The following is a 17617-nucleotide window of genomic DNA, read 5'->3' on the forward strand; positions in this document are numbered from 1 at the left end:
TTGACCCTATTGACTATGTTCCTATAAAGCAGTACTGTGCTCCTGCATAATTGTGTACCCCTCCATTATGGTCTCTCAGTGCCATGTGCACATTAATAACCAACGATGGGAAAAAAAAAAGTTTGAGTTACAGGCTGAACTCCAAACTACAGCTTTTCTGAAAGTGTCATAGATCATGTTTAATAGCCTGTGGATCAAAATGAAACCCAATATATATCACAGGGGAACTCAATAATTGAAGCATCCCAGGAATGTCTAAGTACTGGAGTCTTGAGGGCACTGAAAGCTTCATTTTGTGTTCAGTTTTTACCTGAGTAAAAGCTGTCTCATCCCCCCATCATCTTTTCTTTTTGTAACAAATGGTAATCGTATTTTAATGCACTGACTTAAATTATTTTATCTGGCATTTAGGAGAGCAACGAACTCCTCTTTCTTCCCCATCCACCTCCTAATTTTCTGTGAAATGAGAAAAACAGTCATTCAGAAGTATTAACATTTCAGAGTGTCTCCAGCACACTCGACTCACGGCTATCTCCTCTCTGTGCTGAGTGTCTGCAGAATGGTCCCACAGGGGCATTGAGCGTGTTCTCTGGATCTGTGAAACTGGTCTGCACATGAGCACTGAATTTACTCCTTTCATATGAGAAGCCCTGGAGGCTCTCTGAGGGATTGTAGTGGGGCCCTCGTTGATGAGAACTCAATAACTTGCAACCTGGGGCTGCACAGCTGGTATTGTATGTCAATGGGGAGGAGATATAGTCTTGTCTCAGGAAAAAGGCTGTCACAGAAGGGTTTTGTGGACCTGGCACTCTGTGGCTTACTCAGGGGATAAATTCTATTCGTCTGTGAAAGAGGTGGAAGGAAGGTTGAATTTTGCAACATTCTATTGACAGAAAAAAAAGAAAACATGGGATGAAACTGTGGGAAGCCTGACTGAATTGAGGCCCTTGGGCTCGTTGTAGCAAGCTGGGTTGGTGCAGAGCATGCTGGCTTATGCAGAGCCCTCAGTGTTCCATGTAGTGATGCAGCTGTGCACCCTGGTTCAGCCTCATCCCACGGTGGGCAAGGCTGCTCCCCAAGGAGCTGTTGTTTCACCTTGTGCCCATCCTACAGCTGCCCAAGCTGTTGCTCCCCGACCTTGTGAGGATTTTGGTATGCAATTCAGAGGATCAAGAAGTTTCGTCTGTTATTATATACAACGGGAGTTTGATCTGGATACAGTAGATGACTGAGGAATGCAAATGAGGGAATAACAGATGATTTTTAGGTGAGTGCTTGTAGTGAACATTTTAGGGTACCCTAGGGTTTGATGAGGCAACTGCCCAGCTGAGCCACTGGTTTGATATGTGATAGTTATATGTGTTCCTTGACCTTGCTAGTACTTGATATTTCAATGCTGAAGGACATGTGTAGGATAAAAGTAATGCCTGGTCCTCCCATTGGTCCTTTGCCCAGGCTGAATCTCATTGAGAGTGAAAACAAAGAATGTGGCCAAACAAAACTATTTTCAGCAGTTGTTTGATTGTTAGTGCATGATTTTTCTTGCTTTTGCATGCAGTAAAACTGCAATGTGAAATGGAAGCCACCACTTCTTGGCTAGCACCTTTTAAGTGCAACCTCTCCATCTGCAAGGGTGTGGTAACAGGAGCTTCTCTGAATTCTTTAAATATTGTATGAAGGTACTTCAGTATCAGAAATTGCAGATGGGCTAAATGGCAATCTCATGAATGAATAATGAATGCTAGTGGCATCTGTTGGTAGTGGCCTTTTAAACGAACCCTTTCTACACTACACTATAAAGTTTCCTCTAGCTACAAATCTTTCTGGTGGTATTACAACCATTCTGCCCTGCAAGCTGATACCTGCTGTGGTTTCTGAATAAAACAAGTGGTTTCTATCATCCTCTTGGTTTTTGGCATGTTTAATAAATAACAGCAATGAATTGGCTGTAGTGCAATAATAGTGATTACAAGATAAATAGGACAGTGATTTTTTTTGTCATTTTATAGAGAATTGGAGAGAAGGAAAATAAAATCTGAGTTTCACCCTTAAATAATGGACCACTACAGCATGAGTTACAATGCATTTGATGGAAAAGAAGGTATCTTTCTGCTTTAGCCAGAAAGCAGAAGCTGCTTAACAGTATAAGGTTTTGTTTTAACTCACAGGAAAGGTAAACTTCTACTGTAGTCTGAAACATGGGTGACAATTTCAATACTGGTTAACCCTATCTGGGGAACTGTTTCAGGGTATTTGTTATATCAGGTATAGGTGAGGAACTCCTGTGTCATGCAAAGTTGCAAAGAATATGGGCATTAGGGCATATGCAACATTTATAGAAAAGAATGACAAACATACTTCGGTTACAGATATTTTATGAACTAATTATTTAGTGGCTGGTTTAAGGTACGAATGAAATATTTATGGCTTTATAGTTCTGCTTATGTTGGACAGCTTATGTAGATTTTGTGGAAGAGCAGTAATGCATAGAAGTGTCCTTACTTTTTTTCCTGGTAGTCCAAAAGATGCATTTTTTTTTGGCACCAGAAGCAGCCCTTGACCAGTGCAGTGTTTGTGCTCGACCACGTGTGCTGGAGGAGATGCATCTGGACAGGGGATGCAATTCCTCTCCCCTTTCCCTCTTTTGTGCACAGCAGATGAACCAGCTGCAGTCCCTCCAGAGATATGTGGGAAGGCATCAGCTGGCTTTGCCTTTTTCACTTGAAAGTACGTGTAAACTCAGTTGTGGCTGCCAGACGGGAATGTATTAGCCACTGTTCAACAAGCTTTATTTTAAAAATAAATGAATACACTACTTCACATGTTGGCAGCTGATTTGCATCTCATCATAAAACTGAAGCATATGATCAAAAAGAACTAAATAACGGAAGGAATTACCTGGCCACCTCTGTATTTTGGGGACTTTTCTCTGGGCAGCCTGATGACTTTGTATAAGCACATCTTCTAGAAATGCATCTATTCTTGACTAGAAAATATAAAGAAACAGTAAAACTACCATTTTCCTTGCCACCTTCTTTCAATGGCTTCCATCCTGTATGAAAGGACATTGATTGAGAAGAGAGGAAAAAAAGTGGTGAAAAAATACCTTTCCACATTAAAATACCCTTCTCTACTCTATTTTCCCCTTTTCACATACTTGTAAGCTATCATCAAGTCAACTCTCATTCCTTTATTTATAAACTAAATAGATTCACATCTTTAAGTCTTCATTAACCATTGAATCATTTCTGTCATCAGCATCCCTCCAGTTTTTCATTGCTGTATGTTTGGATCTGAACGATGTATTGTTTCCAGCACCTGAGTTTCCACTGCTGCATGTGGAGATAATGTTGCCTCCTTAATGCCTATGTGCTTGTTTATAAAATCATGGATCTTATTAACTTTTTTTCTCTAACTGTATTTCTTTGGTAGCTTGAGCTGATGAGGCTGTGTAAAATACATATATTGTGATGATGAGTGGTAAAATGAAAACTTCTTTTGGGGTTATGAACAATTATTTCAAGAACAAAAGAAATTGTCAAGATATCTTGTGGGTTTGTGGAGGTTTTTGCCTTTTTTTTTTTTTCCTTCCCGTTGGCCCATGGGAAACAGACTGACATCCTAGATTAACCGTTGGTCCCAGGATCTGGAGAGCTACGTTGAAGAGCAGCCCTGACTGCTTTTATCCACATAAATGACCTAATTACAAAACTTCGCAGTCTGTTTCTTGACAGAACTTTTTAAAGGTGTTTTTGGCTCTGATGTAGAGTGAAAAGAATTGCAGAGAACTTAGTTTCTTGCCAGGAAGGATTCTTGATTTCTGGTATATGACCTGGAAGCTGGTATGAATTTTGTTTTCACATAGAATCACAGAATGTTAGGGATTGGAAGGGACCTCGAAAGATCATCCAGTCCAATCCCCTTGCTGGAGCAGGAACACCTGGATGAAGTTACACAGGAAGGCATCCAGGCGGGTCTTGAATGCCTCCAGAGTAGGAGACTCCACAACCTCCCTGGGCAGCCTGTTCCAGTGCTCTGGCACCCTCACTGAGAAGAAGTTTCTTCTCAAATTTAAGTGGAACCTTTTGTATTCCAGTTTGTACCCATTACCCTTTTTTTTGTTGTTGACTGCTATAGTCTTTTCAGAGTCGCTATTTCTAGGATAGTCATCCATTCTGAGATGTGTGTGTGTGTTTTTTTTCCTATGTGTATAACTTACCTTTGGCTGTATTACAAAACCATTGCTGCAGTGGGTGGGTTTGAGCACTTCAGGTCTGCCTTCCTCTGTTTTCTCCCTTTGTGAGTCTCTCACTTGCAAATGGTCTCAGCTATCATTTATTGACTTCCTGAAAACCAGCAATGGGGATTAGTATCAAGGCTAATCCTGATCTTTGTGAAACCTCACTAGCAGTAACATTTGATTGATGCCCTACTTACTACCTGTGGAGATATGCTAGTTATTCAAATCTTGCTTAGTTTTACTTTATTCCTCTTGTGTGGTCCTAATTTTTTGTGCTGTTTCTGTGTGAATTGTTCCTGCTATTTGTCATCTAAATGGCTTGTGTAAGGCTTTCTTATTAATGCTCTAAGTGCAAATAAATCATCAAGAAAATTTGTAATATCAGCAAAGTAATGAAGGCAGACTGACCAAAAAAATGATGTTCGGCAAAGATATAAATGTAACTGAGCACAAATGACTAAATCTTAAATCTGTTACTATCAATTTTAAAATAGCTATATAATCTTATGCTTTAGTTAATTATAAATTAAATCAGAACAAGCATTTCCTTTTTTTTTTTTTACGTTTATGTTCATATTGGCTTAAGCATCCTTATTTTACTAAGTTCATCTCCTTACCACTTGCAATACTGATGCTTGTTTTCTGAAATTCCAAAGATTCAAAAAATTATCCAAAGATTTAGAGAGCCTTTTTTTAATCTTTGGTACAAGCCATCCAGGCTTGTGGATCTAAAAATTTGCCCTCAGTAGATCTTTAACATCCCAATAGCTGCTGATGGCTTGGAAAGTCCATCAGATTTGTGGTAGAAATCTCTCCGTGCAGAAATTTAAAACTTATTGAACACTTCTGCCTTGCCTGCATTTTTAATGATTAACCATAGGTTGGGCTTCAGTTGTCCCTAATGTACAGACTAAAGTGTTTGTTCCTTCCTTAGTCCTGTCCATCAAGGGTTTCTTTTCCTTCTGATAAATTTCTCAGTGTCACATTTGTATTGATTCCTATCTGATCCGTTGCCCCCTTTCAACTTGTTAAATACTGCTTTGCTATCTTTGCTTTGCCAATAAACCAGGATGGGCTTTTAGATAAAGCCATCTTTCTTGATTGAAGGATTGCAGCTTTTGGCCATCTAATCTCTTCTTAAAGAGCTTTAAGCTTTCATCTATATTTTCCACCTGAAGATTTTTGGAAATTAGGTCTTTTTAAATGCCGTTTGTGATTGGGGCCATCCCTTTCCTTTGGCTGCAGCGAGTATAGTCAGGTTGTGATCAGTTCACAGAGGGCAGTGCTGATTTATAGACCAATGATTATTTTCTCTGTGCCTTGATATGGTTGGAAATGACCATGTACCATACTGAGTCCACATCGTGCCTGCTGGTGAGTTGGAACAGGGTGTGTTGCTGTGCAAAACTGGTTGTTGTATGAGGTAGAGACAGCCCAAACATGCTGGGTCAGTGGATGTGACAATAGGATGTGGTGACTGGGAAAGGGAAAGAAGGCACAGTCAGTGTTGGGTATCTGTGTGTCTTGGCTTCTTCAGGATGCCTCAGTTCGATTGATATCATGCAGTTTTCTACAGAGACCTGGGGTGTAGCATTTGTGCTTGCTGGAAACAGTTAGGGATGGTGGTTCACACCTGGCTGTAGGACCTGTACTGCATGCCCAGCTTTGGGTACCATGGATGGGAAACTTGCAGTGCCAGTAGCTGTGTCAGGGCTCAGAGCTCGAGTCCAGCTGGGTGAAGAGCTACAGGTGCATTTGGGGGTTACATCTGGAGCACAGATTTTCCAAGAGAGGCTCTGAAGCTGTAGCTAGTAGTAAGGCCAGGGGACCATGGGGTGGCACCAGAAGAACAGCAATATGTTGGAGCTGCTAATTGCTGCACACACTGATCCTGTCTATTCGATGCAGTCAGGAAAAAAAAACAACAACACATGTTTAAGGAGGGGAGGAAATTTTTTCCAGTTTTAAAATCAAGATAATTTCCTCAGTAATACTGCCAGGTCTGCCTTGAAGGCATGAGCTGGTACAGACTAAACTACAGCAAACATAAGTTATCTCCTACTTTTCAGACAGCATTCAATTTTTTTTTTAATTCCTTTGTATAAAATTATGTATTGCTTACAAGGCTTAGATTATGAAGTTATTTTGAATAATTATCACCGAGAGGTCAGTGTCTAATAAAATATGAGACTACTTGTAAAGGTTTTACAGTTCTTGTCTTCCTAGGAATTTGAGTATCTAATAAAGGGTGTGAATCCAGTAATCCAGTAACGTTTGAGGAGTTAGTATACAGTTTTCATAGCAGTTGAGTGATGGTTTGTGTGGTGGTTTTTTTTGTTGTAGCTGTGTTTGGTTTTTTTGCTATTTTTGTGGTGGTTTGTTGTTGTTGTTGGTGGTGGTGGTTGGTTGGTTGGTTTGATTTGGTGGTTTTTTGTTGTTGTTTGTTTGGATTTTTTTCCCCCCTCCTGAGCAGAAATTCAGCTGATGGTCTGAATTTCAGATGTGAAGGGATATCTAAAGACATCCCTTCTGGCTAGTTGCCTTATGTGGATTCAAATATGGGTAGATATTGTACATCAGTGACTATAGGCTACTGGTAAGTCATGGTTGGAAAGTATCTGCCTGCTCCTTGACCTGACCTCACAAGAAAATGGGGGGAAGTAGAATTTTTCCATTTTAGAAGAAGGCTGTTCCACTGTCTACAGGCAAAAGCTTCTTCCAAGTGTCTCCTGAAAGTTCTCCTGCTCAAGATGTGCATTCTGTTTTGTTTCAGTCTTTCTAAGTTCCTCAGTGTGAAGATATGGAGTTTCTGTGTGTTGAGTGAGTGTGTTTTCTGGAACGTGAGGCTACTTGCCAAGATCTGTCCTTGCTTGGCCGCTACTGTTGGAAAGCATTGTCCAAGTTATCCTGAGTCATCTGCACTGGTCAAAACCTAAAGCTGCCAGGGACTTTCATCCCCAATGGTACTGATGATCCAGTTGTATTACTGATTTACTGGCCTTGAAGTTCCCATTGCATGGTTGAACATTGAAGCACTATCAGAATATGGGGCTTAGTTATAGAAAAACACCCCATTCATTTTTGTAAGTGAATAATTTTGGAAATAGTATTTCTGACAATCTTGACAAAAAAATCAAACAACAATGTGATGAAATGTAAGTGACATTTAGACATGTGGAAAAGCCAGAGAGACATGAGGAAAGGATTCCCTACCTGAAATCGTGTTGCTTTTTTCTCACTAAGTAATTTGGCCTGAAAAAGATACTACTTCATTATGCAGGTTTTGCTTTCCACTTCATGGTAGCCACAGGCTACTAGAAAACAGTGTAACAGTGAAACAGCTGGCTTTCTTCAGGCAGCTAGGGGCATCTGGAAATTCCCGCTTTTCCAAATTCACTAAGCCTATGTGAGGTTTTGATGTGATAAAAAGAACTGCTAATCCTGCTGCTACTTAACTTCAAATCGGGAAGACAGTCCTTAAATTTGTGCAGTTCCTGAATTCATGCACTAGATGGTGGTCAAAAGCAACCCAAGTTGTATGCTCGCTTCTGCTTCCCAAGGTCACAGTGGAAAATGAACACAGGAGTCTGACCGGTTTTCCTGACAAACTCTTAAACTTTTTCCTCTGTCCGTGTCTGCATTTAGCAGAATCCTTTAAAGATTAAGGTAGAAATTAAAGTGTTTAGTAGCACTGCTAAACTCACACAACCTGTTGGAACTATGATTTTTGAATCAGTTATTTGATGAACACATAGGATGTACTTCTGTCTGTGTGATGACAAAACATTCATTAAATATCCCATAACTTCAAGCTGGGGTTATTGTTGTTTCCGCAATGCAGGAATTCAAATATTCTAGTTCTTAGAATAGTTGCTATAGACTGAAACTCAGTTTCTGAATGTACAAATTGCTTACCAGTGGTTAACACAAGGTAGTAATGGAAAAGAGTGAGCACCACTTTGAAAACATGATGTCCTCTGTGTTTATCTGTAGGTAAGGCAGCAGAAGTCTGTCTTGGGACTAGTACTCAGAGCCAGTCTTGTGTGCACATCTTTCCTCTAGCAGGGTTAAAAACTGGTGGAACCAACCTTCTTGCTGCTTCAGTGTGGGAGGAGGTCCCACAGGGTGATGGATATGGCAAAAGATACAGCACTGTGGAGTCACCTTCACATGTGGAAAGATGGAGGACATCTGATGGTGTGGAGCTATAGTTTAAATTGAGAGTCTTCTTTTTTTTCTTCCTGAGCAGAACACAGACAATCAATGCTGAAGCCTTATCCCAGAAGCTGGATAAAGAGATTGCCTTTGGGTAATAACCTCAAGTTAAATATTTGTAACTCTTTGTGCCTTCTTTGAGGCAGGCAGTGAAGGCACCTGATTATCTTATTATGTTGCGTTGGGTTGTTTTTGTACTTAGAATAAACTTTTACCTACCAATTCTAATTACAAATGTACATTCTGTTCAACAGGAGGCAGCTTACAGTGAATGAATTTGAAATTGTAATACTGTGCCATGACTAATGGCACCTATTTAACAGAGCTACTCTGGAGATTTCACTTTATACAAGAAACCCATATGCTAGGAAATTCTTCTTAGCTTAAGAATGAGGCTTACACAGCTTGACCACTGTGAGAACTACTTCGGAAGACCTGGACAGGCTGGAGGACTGGGCAGAGAAGAACCTAGTGGAGTTCAACAAGGGCAAGTCCTCCACTTGTGGAGGAATAACCCCAGGCACCATTACAGGTTAGGGGCGGACCTGCTGGAAAGCAGCATTGCAGAGAAGGACTTGGGAGTTCTGATCGACAACAGGTTGACCATGAGTCAAGAATGTGCCCTTGTGGCCAAGAAAGCAAATGGTGTCCTGGGGTGCATTAAGACGAGCGTGACCAGCAGCTTGAGTGAGGTTCTCCTCCCCCTCTACTCTGCCCTGGTGAGGCCACATCTGGAGTGCGGTGTCCAGTTCTAGGCTTCTCAGTTTAAGAAGGACAAGGAACTACTAGAGGGAGTCTAGTGGCAGACTATGAAGATGATTAGGAGCTTAGAGCACATTTCTTACTAGGAGAGACTGAGAGAGCTGGGTCTGTTCAGCCTGGAGAAGAGAAGGCCGAAAGGGGATCTCATCATTGTTTATAAATAGCTCAAGGGTGGATGTCAAGAGGATGGGACCAGACTTTTCAGTGATGCCCAACTCTCAAGGTTTAAAGCAAGGCGACAGTAAACTATGGCAGATGCTCTCTGTTACCCCCTCACCCTCCTTCCACCCTCTCCTTTAGATTGGAAGGATGATAAGGAAGATAAGGAGGAAGGAAAAGAGACTTAGACTTCAAGTTGGAAAAGTTTTAGAAGTCTTTACTAATGCTACTAATAAATAAAGAAAATATACAAAACCAATCTTGAATGCCCAATATGGAGTTGGCATCACTCCAGCAGCGGTGGAGCTGAGTGGGTGGAACTGGCGTGGCTCCAGCAGGTGCAGGGCAGGCACCCAGAAGTCATGGGTAGGACTTCACAGTAAACCAGAAACTGGATTTCAGGGATGCAGGGCCTGAGGCCTATAGATCGCAGGCAGACAGACAGGGTCCTCTCTAAATGCTGGCCATGGTCAAAGAGAGACGGACCCTCATGATCACCCTCTTATATAGGGGTTACGACAATTAAGGGATGGAATACTCAGTTGGTCAGTTTTAGTCACCTGTTCTGTCCGCCCCTCCTTCCAAATATGTCCCATTATCAGTTAACCTTGGTTACCATAGTAATAAATCTAAACATGAGCTTCTTCAGCATTCCCTTGGTCCTCTTATCAGTACCAAGTACAGTGTCCAAGAAAAATATCCAGTTACTTAGAAGGCACTTAACTGAACTTAGCTGAAAGGAAAAATCACTAAAAGAGAACTGGTCTTGTTTTTAACAAAACCAGGACACCAACAAAAGGATGATGGGCAACAGGCACAGACTGAAGCATAGGAGGTTCCATCTAAACATGAGGAGAAACTTCTTTACTTTGAGAGTGATAGAGCACTGGAAAAGGCTGCCCAAAGAGATTGTGGAGTCTCCTTCTCTGGAGACATTCAAAACCCGCCTGTGCGATCTGATGTAGGTGTACCTGGTTTAGCAGGTGGGTTGGACTAGATGATCTGCAGAGGTCCCTTCCAACCCCCAATCATTCTGTGATTCTGTGAGAATGGTTTTGGAGGCCTTGCTAGCTGGAAGAAGAAGAAATTATCTCGAATTGGTGTTTCATCAAGTCTTCTGAAAGGATTTTAAGTGTCCAAACTTGGGAACTAGCTTTTGGAGAAGCTAGGTACATGCTTAACTCTATTGATGAGTCATTCTTTAATGGTGGTTGCTGAAGCCTGTTGGGCGGTCATGGCCTGAGCTTGGTGGAAATTCATGAAGTATTGGAGAAGCTTGCATTGAATTCCATTGGCGAGTCAATTAGGGAGAGCACAGCGGTTTAAGGTATTGCCCCGTGGTACAATTGTGCAGAATCACTCTCTTTGAGGTTACTTGAGATATGGAGGAGATTGCTTTCCTGATCTTCCTGGTGCACTAGATACTTCTGCTGTGGTGTCCATGCTGGTCCTGGCTACATATCACACCGCTCTGTGTGTGTGTATGCACTGGCATCTTCTATGTGAATATCTATGACGGTCAGCTGTTGTCTGGACTCTTGATAGAAAAAGTTTAAACTTTGGGGCTAAAATTTTCTCTTGTTTGTAGTGTGACTGAAGGTGGGAGAAGAGATTAGCCTGTCACCCAGGTAAATGGTGAAGGAGCCAAACCACTACGTCATTGCTGCTCTAATTTTAAAACTTCTACTATTAAAAGTAAAGGAAGCACAAGATGTTAGAGCATCTGTGTAGGTCTGCAGGAGGAGACTGTGATGCCCCCATCAGTCCTCAGGCAAAGCAGTTCCCTGGACCTCTGGTTGCAGAGTGCAATGGATGGCCTTTCACAGAGTGCACCTCCTCTCCACCATCCTAGGTGGAAGAAGGACATGTCTGATAGCCAATATGCTGCTGAAGTGAGTGTTTGAAATATTAATCTCCAGGGTGGATTGTCAGGGGAGGCCAGTAGTGGGAAGGAAACGGTGAAGGGAGTAAATGAGAGAACTTGAGTTTTAGGACATATTACACTTAAAATTCTGAGGTTGTTCCACTGATGGGTAACAGAAAGAATTAGATTTACAATTTGAAATAAGTTCCATAGTAAAATAATTGGACTGGTGAAGCAATCTAACTCTCACTAAATTGCTTTCCAGGGAACCTATCCTGAATGAGGCTGCACAGCTCCTTCTGATATTTGAGCATCCTCAGGTCTCCTCGACTTGAGCAGGAATTAAACTCATTGAACTCTTCACTAGGCAATTAGTTCCTTATAGGTCTAATTTTTCTGCTGCAAAGTGGTAGCTGCCTTTCCCTTCAGTAAGCAGCCATACCCTGTGATCCTCAAGTTCAAACCTTAGCATGCATGTATCATTTAATGGTTCTTTTGTGAGACGTGTAGTCAAGCATTGATGCATACATTCTGTTCCTTACTACTTTCTGTGAATAGGATCCTTGAGAGATTTGTTATACTGACTGCACTTGTAGTGTCTTTATCCCATGAGAAGAAGTTGCCTGGTGGTTCTTGTCAAGTACAGGGGTGGAGAATTCTTTTCCTTTCTGTATCTGCATGGTGCTCAGCACAATGTCTCCTAGGCATGATGACTGCCAAGCATTGTCACAGTGTCATTGCTCTCTCAAGCCAGGGCTGGAGTGAATAGTAATGGAAGAGTAGAGATCTTAGTATCCTTATCTGCTGTTCGAGGGTGAAGCACATGCAAACTGTAGGAAAATTTTTATTGTGTCAAATTATTCACTGTCTAAGAGAAGATGTGTTGCACTAGTGTGCATAACCAAGGAGTGTTCCCAACCAAGAGTCTTCCCATTTGACTCAACCACTGGAAAATGTGCAAGAACAATTATAAGACCCAGATTTTACCCTAGTGTTAGCACTTCACAGTACTACATTTGATCTGAATGTAGTAGGGTCCAGCGTAGGGCAACAAAGATGATTAAGGGAGTGGAGCACCTCCCTTATGAAAAAAGGCTGAGGGAGCTGGGTTTCTTTAGTTTGGAGAAGAGGAAACTGAGGGGTGACCTTATTAATGTTTATAAATATATAAAGGGTGAGTGCCATGAGGATGGAGTCAGTCTCTTCTCAGTGGCAAACAATGATAGGACAAGGAGTAATGGGATCAAGCTGGAACACAAGAGGTTCCACTTAAATTTGAGAAAAATCTTCTTCTCAGTGAGGGTGCCAGAGCACTGGAACAGGCTGCCCAGGGAGGTTGTGGAGACTCCTTCCCTGGAGACATTCAAAACCCGCCTGGACACATTCCTCTGCGACCTCACCTAGGCGTTCCTGCTCCAGCAGGGGGATTGGACTGGATGATCTTTCGAGGTCCCTTCCAATCCCAAATATACTGTGATATTGTGAAGCAGAGAGGAATGTTTGCTGACTAACATAATCTTCAGGATGAAGAAGGCCATCTCATGCAAATGGCTTCCTTCTTTATCCAAACAGAACTCCAGTGTGGCATGGTTATTTTTTTTATTTTTTCATCCTTGAGTGTGGTCTAAATGAAGGTTGGTCTGAAGTAATTCTGAGCTTTAAAACAAGAAAACTGAAGAATCCTATAATCAGTTACTAGTCAGCAACACAGGTGGTTGATGGTATAAGGATATATTTGGTGACTTCTATTTCTAAATGATGTACACATTGCAGACACACAGCAGAATTGTGATTTCTTTGGTAGCTCTCATTAGGATCTTTATGCAGGAGGCACACCTGGAGCTCCACTTTAGATTTTATGGCAAAAGGTGCTATTGAATGTGATTGAAGGTATCACAGTATGCCTTTTAACATTGCTGCTGTAATTCTGAGTGTTCCTGTCCTCATTGTTATTTTCTTGTTTCCCTATTTTCACAATTTATTTCTAATTTTTTGCTTGCAGCAATATGCAAAAAACCCAATTCTGATTACACCTTGCATTCTGAAAGGCCATTCATTGCTTTCCTGTGTGTAATTCATACTGATGTCACACTCTGGACTTCAATTGGAAATCTGACTCCATCACTCTCATAGCTTAAAAAACAAACACTAAATAAAACATGTGGCTTTGTCACAAAGCTAAACCAAAATCAGAGAGGCAAATTAAGTTAGAACCATAAACACTCCTCCTCTGAATTCAATCTACATTCTGAAACAATCATAATTTAGACATGTACCACTAAACAAATATGGGAAGGCTAAGCTGTTAGTGTTGAAAACCTTAGTGTTTCTGTCTAAGCAAGCTGTATGGGACTTGCCTACTAAAATGTGTCATGTAAAAATAAAGCTAGTAAGGCAAGGTTGACATCGTCATTTTTCTTTGCAGATTAGGTGGTAGTTTCTGGCACTAAATTTTAGAGCTGAAATAAATTAATGCAAAAACCAAGGTTAGACCATTCACCTATTTTCTTAGTTCAAAGTCAAACCATCACAAAAGGGAGGAATGCACTGTTCTGAAATACGTTAGTGTTATTAGTAATGTATAAAAATATGACACATTTAAAAATAATACTGCTGTCAAAATAATTAGTTATGTTGAATTCTGTCTTGCAAGGAAAAGAGTACTTAATCCAGCAATGCATTTAAGCTTATGACCGATTTCAAGCATGAGGACACAGGACTACTTGCACGCTTAAAGTTAGGCACATGATTAATTGGACAAGGTTAACAGGCATTCTGAGATGAGATCAAGCGTTTGGCTATAAGGACCTGACTCTGCCAGTCATACTTGTGTTCTTTTTCTGCAGTAAGACACCTATGAGATTTCATGCCATTCGGGACAGGAGTGGTGTTGCCAAATGCTACTTATGCCTCAAATCTAAGAGATGAAATCTTAAGCTCCAGGATCAGACCTTCTCCCTTAATCTTGCATCCCACAGACTTCTTTGGCAGCTTCACAGGGGTTTGATGGAGAGTGTACTCTAGGGAGAGTAGTTTTGCAGGCGTGGTGGAAGAAGGGCCACTGAGGTTGAGTAGTCAGGCTTAGCCTAGATAGCACAAGGAGAGAAACCCTGCTTTAATGTTTCTTGGGGCAGGCAGTGGGAAGGCAGGCAAGGGGTGCAAAACTGAGACACTTCAAAAAAAGTCATAAGCCACAAAATACAGTTTCTGCCCAAATCTGCTGTATTTCTGATTGTGACATCAACCCTTTTTTTTGTCTCTGTTTTCAGGTTGCTCCTATAATTAAAGAGAGGATGATGAAGAAGGGCAGCATGATGCTTGGATACCAGCCTCACCAAGGCAAAGTAAACTTCTTCCGCCAGGTGGTGATCAGCCCTCATGTTAGTCGAGAAGACATGGACTTCTTGCTGGATGAAATCGAACTGCTTGCTAAGGATTTGTAGGTGTAGCTCCACAGCACCAGGCGCTGCTCACATGTGGTATTTATGGAGAAAGAATGGCAGCAGCATTCTGGTGCTATTTTTTGAAAGGTAGTAAAAAGCTTGGCATATAGTTTGGAAACTGTCATTTTACAGAGTGATATTGAGAGCTTTGCAGGCAGAAGACCCCTTCGTAGGAAAGTATTTGCTGATGGGGGCTGAAGGCAGCCAGGGGCAGGCCAGTGCTTGCAGCACCACTGCTGCCATTTTGGGAAGTGTTTCATCAAGAAGGCAGCACTTCTCAAAATGGTGTCTAGGTCCCTTGGAGGGCAGCTATTTATGGGGTACCTGTGCACAGTGTAGCTCAAACTGACCACCTACATATGCAAGCAATATTCCTCTGAAGTTACTATTAGGAGTGGATTTAGCTCAGTGAGCTTTAAAATGCTACTAAATAGTCTGTCTACTCTGTCAATATTTTAGTTTGGTATGTGTTTAAGGGTAGAGGCCTGGTTGGTAATTACACTGACTGAACATCATGGACTTGTTCCTCAAGGCCCCTAACTAGGTGTGTTGCTCAGGTTTTCTGCCATGAGCACAGTCAACATTGGGTTGTGCAGTCGCCATTCTGGGAGGTTTGCAGGACCTGCCTGCACAAAGCCCCAAGCAACTAAAATTGACCCTGCTTTGAGCAGGTGGAACCAGATGACCTACTAAGTTCCCTTCCAATCTTATTGATTTTGTGATTCTGTGAAATACAAGGCTTGGGCCCAGTCAGTGTTTGCCAGTGTTACCCACCCAAAATATCACCACAGAGCTGAGGATATTGGAATAGCGCGTAGGACTTCTTACCTCTTTGTTAACAGGAGTTGCCTGTTATTTCTGAACTGCTGTTCACCTTCCTCAGTTTTTAAAGCAATAAGATTTACTTAGCAACTTTTAGATGCACTTCCAAATGATATCAGAGAAAAAAATATATTTACATGAAAAATATGTGGTTTTTATGTAGAGTGACCATATATTAAGAGTATAGCAAAATTATGTATTTGTTATTGTCTGTCTGAATTTTCGTACAGATTTGAGATGACTCAATCTTATGTTATCAGTGTATAATTTATATTTTGGCACTGAGATTGAGATGGTGGTGAACAGTGAAAGCTTGCCTGTGAGTTTTCGATATGAATAGTCTGAATATTTTTAGACAACCTGAAACTGCAAAATTAATCCTAAACTTTATGTTTTGTTAAGAATTATGCTTGACTTTTGATCTGCTTTTATTCTACAAAATGATAGATTTTATAAAGATAGGCATTTATTTCTGGGACTGAAGTTCTTGGAGCAAACTAATGGAAATAACTATGTCTTTTACCTTGCCATCAATGCATACTTTCATGTTTTGATGTTTGTTCCTTATTCTGCATTTCAGGTGGCACTGACCAATATGAACCTTTCTGCTGTCATGTTTTCTGTCCTGCGGAAAGCTGTCTTTAAATACAACGCTTTCTTGTTTTAATTTCCTACATTGTACTAGGACCCAGCATTTGCGTGACATTCCTACTTCTCATCTCTAGGAGGATGGTATGGAAATTTGAAGGAAGTCATAATACCCGAAGAGGTCACATTATCAGAACAGTAGATAGGAGCAAAAGTCACCCTGCACCACTTGACAGGTGCCTTTAACAGTGTCCTGGAAGTGAATATTCTTGTGCTGCTGTTGTAAGCCACTGGAATTTAAGCCAAAACCCATGCTGATATTAATATAAAAATAAATATCACCATATGGGCCCTGAATTCTGCCCTGTAATACCCACAGACAACTTCATCATGTATTGCCTTGTGCTTCTGGCTTTGCCAGCTCTCATGATCCTAAGATTTCTTCAGCCTCCCAGCCACCCCAGGTGGATTGTAGGTTACACAAGGGGTGCCGAATGGACGGGATGACTTTGCTGTTGCTTCTGGAGTTAGACAGGACTGTCACCCTTTCTGCTTCTCTCTTTTGACCTTGAAGAGAACAACAGAATAGAGTGCAAGGATGTTTTGATTATGGTCCAGATTCTTGGTGAGTACTTGATTTTTGATTTAGGGGGAGCTTTGTCACCTTCCATCAGCTAAGAATTTGGTCTGTGGTGTTTTGTGACACCACTACTATTGAAGAAGTGTTACTGTCTTGTTTCTGTTCGTGTTGTTAGTGCATTTCTCTGTTTCCAGATACTGTGACACTTTTGGCACATGTCAAACTGAAGTAACACAGCTCCTTTCTGTAGCACTAGTGGCTGTAGTATTTTCAAATGAGAGCAAAGTGAAATTTCTTTAACGTTTGCAGAAAATAGGTCTCCGATCCACATGTACACTGATTTCCTCAAAGGTATAGGTTAACCTTCCAGTGTGATGTGAATACCTTATCTAATCTCCATACATTTTCTATTATTTCTGACCCCTTATCGCATCCCAGGTGTGCAATATGATGGTCTCATTTCAGGAGTAATGTCATTTTCTCATGGTTGCCTATCTAGGAACAGTATGTACAAAATGTCTATTTTGTAGCTAGTGATTTTAATAAAACTGAAGGAAATGACACCCTTATCAATACAGTCTGTGTTTGTCATTTGTCAATCTAAAATTGCAGAGATATATATGAAGAAGGTACCTGTGAGCACTCCAGACAGAGGAAAAACACACTGCCAGCACAGTGTTAAACTGTGAAACCCAGTTTAACCCTGCTTCAGGATGTGGTTTTATCTGTGTGCTGTACCCATATAATCTTTAATAAACATCTTAGATGAAATTGTGTTAAATTTATCTTGCTCTTGCTTACAAATGCCAAAGCTAAATTGTCTTTGCAGAATGGGCCATTTACTTTATTTTTTTGCTATTCTAGTGAGATGGGATCTGACCATGAGCTTTCTCTCCTAGTCACTGACAAGAACCATCTCTCAGGATGGGAAACCAAGTTCTGGA

The 17617-nt window shown here is 41.1% G+C and overlaps 1 protein-coding gene across 3 annotated transcripts in view; it reads left to right on the plus strand.

Moving 5' to 3' along the window:
• Positions 1-17321, plus strand: part of GADL1 (glutamate decarboxylase like 1) — a 78228-nt gene extending 60907 nt beyond the window's left edge. For 2 of the 3 annotated variants that reach the window (XM_065830968.2, XM_065830969.2), the window contains exon 15: positions 14510-17321. In XM_065830968.2, the coding sequence (XP_065687040.1) occupies positions 14510-14683 (174 nt within the window). In that variant the 3' untranslated portion in view covers positions 14684-17321. The remainder of the gene's footprint in view (positions 1-14509) is intronic. The other variant, XR_010650889.2, reaches the window with a different exon arrangement.
• The last annotated feature ends 296 nt before the right edge of the window (positions 17322-17617 follow it).

This window comes from Patagioenas fasciata, chromosome 2 (genome assembly GCF_037038585.1).
Source record: "Patagioenas fasciata isolate bPatFas1 chromosome 2, bPatFas1.hap1, whole genome shotgun sequence".
Classification (NCBI taxonomy): domain Eukaryota; kingdom Metazoa; phylum Chordata; class Aves; order Columbiformes; family Columbidae; genus Patagioenas; species Patagioenas fasciata.